Source organism: Garra rufa, chromosome 8 (genome assembly GCF_049309525.1).
Source record: "Garra rufa chromosome 8, GarRuf1.0, whole genome shotgun sequence".
In the NCBI taxonomy this organism is placed as follows: domain Eukaryota; kingdom Metazoa; phylum Chordata; class Actinopteri; order Cypriniformes; family Cyprinidae; genus Garra; species Garra rufa.
In genome coordinates this window covers 40,623,762-40,636,045 of record NC_133368.1, presented here as the reverse complement: position 1 = coordinate 40,636,045, position 12,284 = coordinate 40,623,762, and the positions used below count along the sequence as shown (strand labels likewise).

General features: G+C 33.3%; 1 protein-coding gene across 1 annotated transcript in view; it reads left to right on the top strand.

Annotated features, from left to right (window-relative positions):
- LOC141340612 (integrin alpha-4-like) overlaps positions 1-12,284 on the top strand; it is a 40,697-nt gene that overhangs the window by 23,345 nt on the left and 5,068 nt on the right. The window contains exons 16-26 of the mRNA XM_073845656.1: positions 4,558-4,710; positions 5,063-5,139; positions 7,960-8,107; positions 8,258-8,356; positions 8,436-8,512; positions 9,091-9,180; positions 9,265-9,352; positions 9,448-9,555; positions 11,722-11,847; positions 11,932-12,057; positions 12,151-12,249. Coding sequence (XP_073701757.1) covers positions 4,558-4,710; positions 5,063-5,139; positions 7,960-8,107; positions 8,258-8,356; positions 8,436-8,512; positions 9,091-9,180; positions 9,265-9,352; positions 9,448-9,555; positions 11,722-11,847; positions 11,932-12,057; positions 12,151-12,249 — 1,191 coding nt within the window. The remainder of the gene's footprint in view (positions 1-4,557; positions 4,711-5,062; positions 5,140-7,959; positions 8,108-8,257; positions 8,357-8,435; positions 8,513-9,090; positions 9,181-9,264; positions 9,353-9,447; positions 9,556-11,721; positions 11,848-11,931; positions 12,058-12,150; positions 12,250-12,284) is intronic.

Here is a 12,284-nt window from a genome sequence, read left to right as displayed (position 1 = left end):
TAAACCTACATAAACTGTAGTTTAAAATGAAGTCCTGTTCTTTATTTATTTTCTCAGTTTGAAAACATTAGGCAATTCTACATTTCTTTTGCTTGTTAGTGGTGCAGCTGATGCTTTTTATAAATAAAAGACTGCTAATTAAAAAAAAAAATTAAAATAAGATGACTGGAAAGGAGACAAAATCAAAGTGAATTATGGAACTAATTTATAACAGTAAATAAATATCGGTTCTGAATATCGGTTATCGGACACATAAACAGGCAAATAATCGGTATCGGTTCAAAAAAATCGATATCAGCTAATCACTAATAAACATTATATCGAACATTTATAGAACTCTTGTTATCGCTTAAACAATGAAAATTATATTGCGATAATTATTGATTTTGATTTATCGCCCAGCCCTATTTAATGTGTAGCCTCAGTCAACTTCAGTTGATAGTATGTCTTAGATTTTGAATCGCTTTACAGTAAATCACAGAAACCCCTTTCAACCTTTCAGTGTATGGTTGAAATTCATCTCAAAAGCCAGATGTGTCTTGACACTTTCTTTGATCGCTCCATATTGTTCATCACAGACTTAAACACTCTATGTAAAACTGCTGACTCAGACTCAAGCCTGTGGACTTCACAGCTGTGATTCGCCCACGTCACTCTGCTCTTCATGCTCGAGTTAATCAGCCTCTCTGAGAAGCCCAGGTGGTGTGACTCTCTCTCTAGGTTTCCAGCGTGACTCCACGCAGGAGGCCGGGATGATAAAGAGCCTCTTACAGATAGTTTGTTGGAGTCGATAGCAGGTTGTCGCTGCTGGCGAACAAGAGGAAGAGCCAGGCAGGATGGCGCGGGGGAGGGCGGTACAGAAAGAAACCTAGACAGTTGATAAAGTGCGGATAGATGGCTCCGTGAGTTTGAGTGAATGTTCCAGGTGTTTGGTGGGCCCCTCTGGACACCTCTCCCTCTGTCTATTCCTGTAATCAGGGCCATCTGATCCAGCTCATGTTTTACACAGTAATTAATGGAGGCCTGTGTATGGCTGCGCTGTTATTAATGGCCGCTGATGGAGACGATGGCCATAAACAAGTGTGATTATCTGTCAGAGGCAAACCCAAACAAGGTGGCTGCTATATTTGAGGTATTTTTAGAGCTTAATTAATGAGCAATAAGAGTAACGAATGGAGCATGAAGCAGATGTGGCGGACACCTTGTGTTTTAGAAAGGTGACGGAGGAGCTTGTTATATTTTGTCGTATTTACTATCGAAACAGGAAATTTGATGTGGGTGTATCGAATATTGTGTTCCTTTTTCTTAAAAATAGCCAATAGTCTTGTTTATGTCAGTTGCTACTTGCTAATACGCAGGTGATATTGGTGAGAGAGATGTTGTCATTATAAAGTGAATTTGATTGGACTGAAATTTTGAAACATTACCAGTTCAAAGTTTGGGGTCTATAAGATTTTTTTAATTTTTTGAGTATTGCTCACCAAGGCTGCTTTTATTTGATCAAAAATACAGCAAGACAGTATTTTTGTGAGATATTTTTACAATTTAAATAGTTAATGTTACATCCCCCTTTTTAAAACCTGCAAAAATTTAGAGGGATCATACAAAATGCATGTTATTTTTTTATTTAGTTCTGACCTGAATAAGATATTTCACATAAAAGATGTTTACATATAGTCCACAAGAGAAAATAATAGTTGAAATTATAAAAATTACCCCGTTCAAAAGTTTACATCCTCTTGATTCTTAATTCTGTGTTATCTAAATAATCCACATCTTTGTTTTTTGTTTTTTTTTGTGATAGTTTTTTACAAGTCCATTGTTTGTCCTGAACAGTTAAACTGCCTGCTTCAGGTCCCACAAATTCTTTGGTTTTTCAGCATTTTTGTCTATTCGAACTATTTTGAGATCTATATTTTCACACTGAGGACAACTGAGGGACTCATATGCAACTATTACAGAAGGTTCAAATGCTCACTGATGCTCCAGAAGGAAAAAAGAGGCATTAAGAGCCAGGGAGCCAGAACTTTTGAACAGAATGAAGATGTGTACATTTTTCTGATTTTGCCTAAATAGTATATATTTTTCATTTAGTACTGACCTTCAGAGGCTAAGATTTTTACATGTTTCCCAGAAGACGAAATAAGTTAAATTTAACCTGATATTCAAATTTAAAAAGTTTTCACCTCCAGCTCTTAATGCATGTTTTTTCCTTCTGTAGCATCAGTGAGTTTTTGAACCTTCTGTAATAGTTGCATATGAGTCCCTCAGTTGTCTTCCGTGTGAAAAGATGAAATCATACAGTCATTGTTGGAAAGGGTTAAAATACACAAAAATGCTGGAAAACCAAAGATTTTTCTGAAGAACAGCGGGCAGTTTAACTGTTCAGGACAAACAAGGGACTCTTAAAAACTATCACTAAACAAAAGAACACAGCTGTGGATCATTCAGGTAACAACACAGTATTAAAAAACGGGGTCATTTTTATAAATTAAACTTTTTTTTTTCTTTTGTGGAATATATTTAAACATATTTTATGTGAAGTATCTTATTCAAGCCAGTACTAAATAAACAATAACATGCATTTTGTATGATCCCTCTTATTTTGGTAAAATAATTCACATTTTGCTGATTCTGAAAGGGGGTGTAAACTTTTGACCTCTGTATTTTAATATTTTTTTTGTGAAAACTGTTTTTTTAAGGGCTCTTTGGTGAATAGAAAGTTCAAGAGAACAGCATTTATTTGAAATATAAAGCTTTTGTAACATCATAAATGTCTTTTATCATTACTTTTGTTTCATTTAATGGATCGTTGCTGAATAAAACTATAAAACAAAAATTAAATCTTACTGACCCCAAACATTTGAACAGTAATGTATGTCTGTTAATGCAAGATGAATCGTCAGAGTTTGGTCCGTTTTCCCTAGAAAACAAAGAATATTTTCTTAGTATTCTTGTAGCATCATACAATTAAAGTTAAAGCACTGATGTCACATGGACTGTTTTAACAATGTCCTTACTACCTTTCTGGGTCTTGAACGTGTCAGTTGCGCTTCCCTCTATGCAGAGTGAAAAAGCTCTCGGATTTCATCAAAAATATCTTAATTTGTATTCCGAAGATGAACGAAGGTCTTATGGGTTTAGGTCAGTGTTGTTTTCGTCAACGATGACGATGACGAAATCATTTCGTTGACGCCACTTTTTTTCATGACGATAATGAGACGATGACGAGATAAAAATGGCTCGTTGATGACTAAAACATGACGAGACGTGTGTGAGTTTTCGTTGATGAGACGAGAATAGACGAAAATGTTAGTGGGTGGTCCGTCAGACGTTTAAAATGCATGACATTTCTGCTTATTGTGCATGCCAATTAAAACTTAAAAAGTATCTGCCGCTATGGCAAGCCGTTTTAGCATTAAATACTCTTTGCTATACTAGTATGGCAAGCCATTTTAGCATTCCATCCTTGTTTGTCTTTTATGTTCTAAAACATTCCTCCATTATTGTAATTATTGGTGAAAATAGTCGATCCGGAGGCTCACATTGTGTTGAACTATAGATCTGCTATTTTCAGAACTTATAAGTGACACTACCCAACAGCAAAATACTTACTGACCTACATTAATTTGTTAAAAGACTACTTTTTCCCCTTTTTTGACTAAAACTAGACTAAAACCTTTTTGACTTTTCGTCGACTAAAATTGGACTAAAACTATCACATATAGAAGTGACTAAAATTTGAAGACTAAGACAAAAGACTAAGACTAAGACTAAATCTAAGATGGTTGTCAAAAACCACACTGGTTTAGGTGAACTATTCCTATTATTTTCTGTGGTAATCCAGTTGCGTTTAACACCCCTCCACCCAAAACAAAAGGTGCTAAACAAGAAACCAATATTTCTAGTACTTCTTTTGAATGAAATGAACTTTAAGCTGAATGAAGGTGTGAAGAAAACGCCCAGTCTTTCTAAGGTTCATGTAAAGGCTGTTTTCACCACCCTGGTGAACCACAACCGTTTGCTCATAAAATGATTTACAGTTTCCTTAAAATATCTGGGTTGTACCCATGAAATCAGACGTGCCAGTGACACCAAAGATGCGTGTGTGCAAATTTGGACGACTGAATTCAGCGACCACATCCTGAGCAAAGGATACAAGTTCACAGCGTTGACTTTGAGTTTAGCCTTTGCTGCAGAAATTAGCGTCTCTCTGAGGTTGTTGTTGTGGCTGGAGTCCAGCTCATTTACACTGGCTGTGGAAAAGCCTTCCAAAACCCCGGTCACACATCTCCCCTGCAGCTAAATACAGGCCCGAGAGACCCCACAGGACAGCTCCCAACCACTGAGCCCCCAATTAGAGATGGCCATCACAGCTGACAGAGCAAACCTTACCTGCATTAATTATCTGCACTGAGGTTAGGAAAATTAAGATGGGAGGAATAGAAAAAAAAAGTAGTCAAACTCTATCACATACACTATGGTTCACAAGTATGGAGTCCCCGCATTTGTGCTGGTGAATATATTGTTAAAATGTTTTATTTCTCATGTGTGCAGAAAGACATCCGGGATATCTTCACACCCATTCATTTTGAGGTGAAGTATGAACTTGGAGAGCACCGTGTGCTACAGAGGGACTCAGAGGACTTGCCTCCTCTCAAACCCATTTTACAGCAGAAGGATGAAAAGGCCAACGTCGTAAAAAACAAGGTCAGTTTTTCTCCATCTTTGTTGTTGTGGTTCATTTCTGTGTCCATTTTATTAATCTTATTGTTGGTCACTATGGTTTCCCGGTTTCACAGACAGGGCTTAGGCTAAGCCAGGATTAGGTCATAGTTCAATTAGGACAATTAAGTAATTTTTATAAACATGCTTGCAAAAAAACATTACTGGTGTGCATCTTAAGACAAAACAAAGGCACTGATTTATTTTAAGATCAAACAGTGCAATTTTATTTCAGTTGAAACAACTCAGACTTACATTTTAATCTAGAACTAGGCTTAAGCCTTGTCTGTGAAACCGGGGGAATGTGTCTTAATTTGAAATATTTCTCTTTCTGTAGACCATCTTTGCCAGATATTGTGCCTTTGAAAACTGCTCAACCAATCTGCAGGTTTCTGCTCATCTAGTATTATCACAGTAAGTCATCAACACATACATAACCTATGCTAACTTAGTGAATGTCTTGGAAATTTCAGGAAGATGAAATGAAGTTTTATGTTGCACCACAAAATCAAATGCAAAAAAGAAAATGCATAAAGAAAATTAAGCTGGTTTTAAGAGCACTTAGACCGTGCAGTCACATTATTTTCTTTGAAAAATGCACATTTCTTTCCCAAATCCTTTCTGTAATGCAAACAAATCTCATTCTGATTACTGTAAAATAATAGCTTGTTATTAAATATGATTTAAATTATATAAAATTACTATTGTACATATGCTGGAATTAATTTGTGCTCATTTTCATTACTGTATTTCAGTAAAACTAATAACATTTTTTTGCATTACGGTGATGTCACAATATACGTAAAACCTAAAATTGCTTAATTTTTGCTATAAGAAAAATCGATTTTTTTTTCTTTCTTTTGATTTTTAGAGCCATATGAAATCCATTTTTTTTTTTTTTCCAAATTCAACTTTTTCTGTTACATTTTTCTGGGTTCCGTCTTTTTCCGTTAATTTTTTTTCTAGACTCTGTTTTAATGGTTAATTTTAAAAATATTAATCATGTCTAATTAATTGAAATCATGAAACGTACACAATTTAAAAGCAATTTATTAATTAAGTGAAAAAAAAAATTAGGCCCTATAAATGTTTTATTTTTTTACCAAATTCTCTATTTTCCATTAATTTTCTGGGTTTCTTTTTAATGGTTTTATTACATTTTAGTAATCAAAAGCATCTTAAATTATTTGATTTAAAAAAAAAATCATTTATTATTTTTGTATTTTTATTTTTTATTTTTTCAGAAATACTGTTGTTTGTTTACCTTTTTCTAATAAATAAATTCTGGTAAATTATTCCTTAAATTATGTATTAATAATAATTGTATTATTAGCTGTAGTACTATTATTACATTCATTTATATATTACTGGCATAGTTTCTTCAAGCTAAACTGAACTTTTATTTTGACATGTTGCTGTGAAGACCTTTAAGTTTGTTTATATATGATATAACAGAAGTTTTTGCTCAAATGAAATGCTAAAATAGTCATGAAATGAATCTCAGAGCAGTTTTAGAGCAAAACCATGCATCTGTGCCATTTATTCACATTCATATTTAAATAGTATTTTTGTGGCTTAATATTCACAGACACTAGTCCATATCTTCTACATTTACGTGTTATACAGTAAATACCACAATTTCGTTTGCGCTTTCCGCATCAGGGAAATCATAGGCCCTAGATTTTTTGATAAAATGTAATGTGGATATTTACCCAACTGTTCTAGAAGTATACTGTTATACAACAGCTTAAGCTTTAATACTTATAGTTTTCTTGACTTGTTTTACTTTTCAAGTGCATGGCGAGCAACTCCAGACCTCTGTAAATATTCTAGTTGTGCTGGTGTTGTTCGTGACTAACAGGAGGGCTTTAGAGATTATCTGCTCTTCTCATGAATACACCCATTAAACCAGCATGCACAGTTGCCAAAGCTTTATATCGATGCATTTTATGCATCACATTTCTTGGACTCGCCCAATTGAGGCGAAAGCGTGAGTGTGCACATTAGCATTTTGGATCATGTTTGCAGCCGTATGCAAACTAATTTATGGACCCCCCTCACCCATTGGTGATAATACATGATCTGATTATTCATAAGGCTCGTGTGTATGTGTGTGTGTGAGAGAGAGAAACAGAGTGAGGGGGAGAGTGTCTTGTCACTCTCCCAGATGCACCTGGTGCCTTTAGATGAGAAACATCAGGCTTGAGCCCTCACTGCACAAGCTACACAAACACATGCAGGAAAAACACTGGCACCTTTTCCAATTAAATTCTACAATAATGAGTCTTACAAATATTCCAAAATGAACACAGACTATTTCAAGCATTTTTTACTGTTAAAAAATAAAACAATTGTCACAAGTGCAACACAGCAGTTAGTTGATTCATCAGAACCAATATTTTAATTGAGTACATTTTTATTTGAAATGAAATTTTTTAAATGGATTGAAATAAAGAAGACTTGATTGCAAAGAAATGATTGCAATTGCAGTGAACCTGAATTTGTTGCTTTTGCACTAGTTACCACAATATTACATTTAGTAAATTATTCTAAGGATTGGGACATTTTGGCTTGGTATGTAATTTTCATACACATCATTTGATTTAATTAACAATTTAATTGTTTTGTCTTGTTTATGTAACAATGTGAACTTTATATATACTTAATATACAGTTCAGGTCAAAAGTTTACATACACCTTGCAGAATCTGCCAAATGTAAATTATGTTAACAAAATAAGAGGGATCATTCAAAATGCATGTTTTTTATTTAGTACTGACCTCAATAAGATATTTCACATAAAAGATGTTTACATATAGAGAATTTTTTTTAATTGCTAAAATTCTGTTAATATATTTTTTTTAACTGACATTGCTTATCCTTCATTTGTCAGTTTTTTAATTATTATGTAATATTTTTTCAAATATTGAAAAGCTATACAAATATAATTTGACTGCAGCTTTTCCATGTAGATTGATAAATTATTATTTATTTTTATTTTTTCACATTTTTCAAGATTTCCAGCTGGTTTTGGAGCAAAAAAAAACTGTTTTAAAATCGTTTAATTCTTAATAATAATGATGATGATGCTAATAATAATATTTTCCGAATCATTTCTTTACACTTGAGTTAATCTGCACTAAATTATATAGACTAATGAATGGAATAAATCTGCATTAATTTATAAAATAAATAAAAACTGAATAATGTATCTTTTAAATTGTTTTCCCAACAGATCCTACAAGAACAAGCCATATTTTGCTTTGGGTAACGGAAAAAGCATCATGTTAAACACCACTCTGATCAACACTGGAGATGATGCTTTTCTTCCCAAACTTTACCTGAGATTTCCCAGCAACCTGCATTTCATCAAAGTTCTGGAAGTAATTGAATTCTGTCACAGAATGACGTTCTTCATTTTGTTCAGTTTCATCTTAGATATCTAACAGCAACCTTGTAGTTCTTGGTATTTCTGATGCCATTTAATTGCCTCTTGCCTTTAATGTGCTTTAATATTTCTGATATCATATCAGGAAGATAAATACATCAGCTGTGAAATCGCAGAGGAGAATAAAGTGGCCATTGGACTAGACTGCAATGTTGGGAATTTATACATCGCCCCTTTCTCAAAGGTAAATGTCTTTAGGAGTGGAAGATAAATGAGTTTGTCTGGAATATAAACCTCTCTTTTCTTTCTTTTCTTTCTTCCAGATCAACATTACATTTTTACTAGATGTTATGCAGAACAGCCACGCGGGAAACCTTAGTATTAACATCAATGCGACAAGGTAAGAGATCCAGAGATCTCAGTCCTAGATATGAGGAATTCATTACAAAGGATGGTTTACACAAATGCAAAGACATCTGAGCCAAATGTAAACATTTGTGGAGAGCATTTTGCTACTGTTTATGCTTATAAGTTGACATCAGAATGCATAAGACAAACAGTGGCCTTGTTCAAAGGTTTTGTGTGCTTTCAGTGTTAGAAACAAGAAAAACATTGCATCTAAAGATGGATGTTTACATAGCCTATGTAATGAGTTCCTATAATGAAATCTCAGGGTATATTAGGGCTGTACTCCAGTAATTAAACTCATTAAACATTTTCTCTGATAGAAAGATCTTTCCCACATATACAATGACCCCAAAAAGCATTTTGACACTTAACTGCACTTAACATGACATTTCATTAGATAGGACACTATCAAACTAAGTGGCGTCTGCTAGAGCTTTACTCTAAACTAGCGTCACGTTTTTATGAGCCATTTTCTTGCATTTATGCATTTTTAATTGGCTGTAAACAGTTAAAAATGCAAGAAAATGGTAAGAGAGCACTAAATGTTAACCAAGCCTATATTTTTTTCAGTGAGAGCTTTGAAAACCTAGATCTTCAGCACGACAATGTGGCCGCTCTCACGTTGCCCTTGAGATATGCTGTTGACCTCAATGTTCATGGGTAAGTGATCTGTTTTGCTTATTAATGTGAATCCATAGAATAACAGAACAAATTACAGGATGCTTCTCTTCCTCTCTTCTGCAGATTTGTCTCTCCCACTTCATTTTTGATTGGAGAACAAGAGTCGGTGCCGGTCGATTGCTATTCTGAGAAGTTCAATTACACGTACAAGGTATTTTAGCGCTCATCAGACAGACAACAATGTCATTAAGCACTAATGAATCATATGACATGATTTGTTTGGTTAAAATGTCTATTAACTTTCAGGTGATGAATATGGGTCCTAGTAAAGCTGTTGATGCAAGAGTGAAGATCAGCTTGCCGCTGAAGCTGGTTCCATACGATTATCAGCTAATCAGGATTACTGATTTACAGGTGAGATTTACATATGCAAATATGCATTAAATGAATGAAATGTATGGTTTTATTCAGCAAGGATGTATTAAATTGATCAAATGTGACAGTAGAGACACAAAAGATTTCTGTAACAAGTTTTCTATTCATTAAAGATTACTGAACAAAGTTATTATGCAGCACAAATGTTTTCAACATTCATAATAATAAGAAATGTTTCGTGAGCAGCAAATTAGCATAATAGAATGATTTCTGAAGGGTCATGTGAAGAAGATTGGAAAATTAAGCTTTTCTATCACAGAAATAAATTATATTTAAAATACACACTGCCAATCAAAAGTTTTTGAACAGTAAGATTTTTAATGTTTTTAAAGAAGTCTCTTCTGCTCATTAAGCCTGCATTTATTTGTTCCAAAGTACATCAAAAGCTAACATTTTAAAATATTTTTACTATTTAAAATAACTGGTTTCCATTTCAATATATTTAAAAATTCAATTTATTCCTGTGATTTCAAAGCTGAATTTTTTGCATCATTACTCCAGTCTTCAGTGTTACATGATCCTTCAGAAATTATTCTAATATGCTAATTTGCTGTTTAAGAAACATTATTATTATTATTATTATTATTATTATTATTATTATTATCAATATTTAAAACAGTTGAGTAATTTTTTCTTAAGGATTCTTTGATGAATGGAAATATCAGCATTTATCTGAAATAAAAAGCTTTTGTAGCATTATACACTATACCATTCAAAAGCTTGGACTTTTGTGGGAAAGAAATTATAGGAATTAATACTTCGCAGGGGGGCTTTAAATGGATGATAAAGACATTTATAATGTTACAAAAGATTTCTATTTCAGATAAATGCTGTTTTTTTATCTTTCTATTCAACAAAGAAACCTGAAAAAAATGGACTTTTTTAACATATTAATAATGTTTTTTTGCAGAAAATCAGAATATTACAACGATTTCTGAAGGATCATGTGACTGGAGTAATGATGCTAAAAATTCAGTTTTGAAATCACAGGAATAAATTACATTTTTAAATATATTCAAATAGTAAACAGCTATTTTAAATAGTAAACATATTTCAAAATTATACTGCTTTGGATCGAATAAATGCAGGCTTAGTGAGCAGAAAACTTATTAAAAAAATTATTTTATAGTCAAAAATTTTTAACTGGTGTATTGAAGTAAAAACTTATTTTAAATTGTAAAATTTTTCAGTATTACTATTTTTACTATATCTTTGATTAACACAGCCTTGTTGAGCATAAAAGACTTAGGCCCGGTTTCACAAATAGGACTTAGACTAAGCCAGGATTAGGACATAGTTTAATTAGGATATTTAAGTAATTTTTATAAATGAGCTTAGAATAAAAACATTACCGATGTGCATCTTTAGACAAAACAAAGGCACTGATATATTTTTGGATCAGTCAGTGCAAGTTTCTTTCAGTTGAAACGGCTCAGACTTACATTTTAGTCTAGGACTAGGTTTAAGCCTTGTCTGTGAAACCAGGGGTATGAGACATAAGAGAAAAACATTAAAACTTACCTTTAATCTTAGCAGTATATAGTATGCACTATTTTAAAGTAATAGTTCACCCAAAAATTAAAATTGTCTTTGTTTATTAACCATCATGTCATTCCATCCCTTTGTTTTTTTTTTTTCACAAAATTAAATGTTATGCTGAATATTTGTGCTCCTGCTTTTTAAATTATGAATATGGATGAAGTCTATATGATATATGGTATAAGATAAAACAAGAATATAAAAAGTATCAATTAAAAAATTTGTTTTCATGATATATTTGACATTCATTGGTCATCAAGTTTGAAAACCTCAACCATGAAATTTAGAAGATTATTAGTAGACAATGGTTTTGTATTCAACGATTCCTCACACGGAGCTGTTATTTAGCTTCAGAAGGCATCAGATACAGCACTTTATTATTTATTATATTACCTATGATGCTTTAATATTCTTTCTGAAGCTTGGTAGTGTAAATCACAATCTGCTTACCTTTTATGGAAAACCGAACTCCAGACGTTCTTCCATACATCTCTGGCTTTATTCATAGCAGAAACACAAACTATTTCTAACAGCGCCTATAACTTATATTGTATGCTATGCACATCTTTTTCTTTACTTAAACTTAAGCTGCTTTTTGTCTTGAAGACAACTCTTGGCCACTGCTTCCAGAGGAACAATACAGGTCCGATTATTGATGACTGCGATGTACCGGAGGCTTCCTTTATTCAAGAACTTGTCTTCTTCTTCTCTCCAAAAAGCAAGCGCATAATGGTAAAACAATCATCATCATATTGAGTTCTGGAGTGTTTAGTAAAAGTGTTATAAAATGAGGTCTCATGCTCTCTTGTTCTGCAGTTCTGTGGTTCTAAAGATAACACCTGTAGGACGGTGGAGTGTCACTTTGGTGACTTAGAGGTTGGAAAGGAAGTTACCATCACTATGGAAGTGGAGCTCAACCCCAGGGTTCTCCAAATCAGTCCAGTGAGTATTTGTTAAAGTTAGAGAATCATACCATCTGTCAGTCAAGCATTGGTTGAATTGTTTATCTAAAAAATACATGTTTATTTCCTGTAGGGCAGACATGCTGTCATGATGATACAAGGCATGATTGACCTTATTTCACCAGTGAAGGATGCCAACAACATCCTATTAAAGGATGATGTTTATGCTAAAGTAAGTCTGAATCTCGACTGCCAGGAATGCTTGAT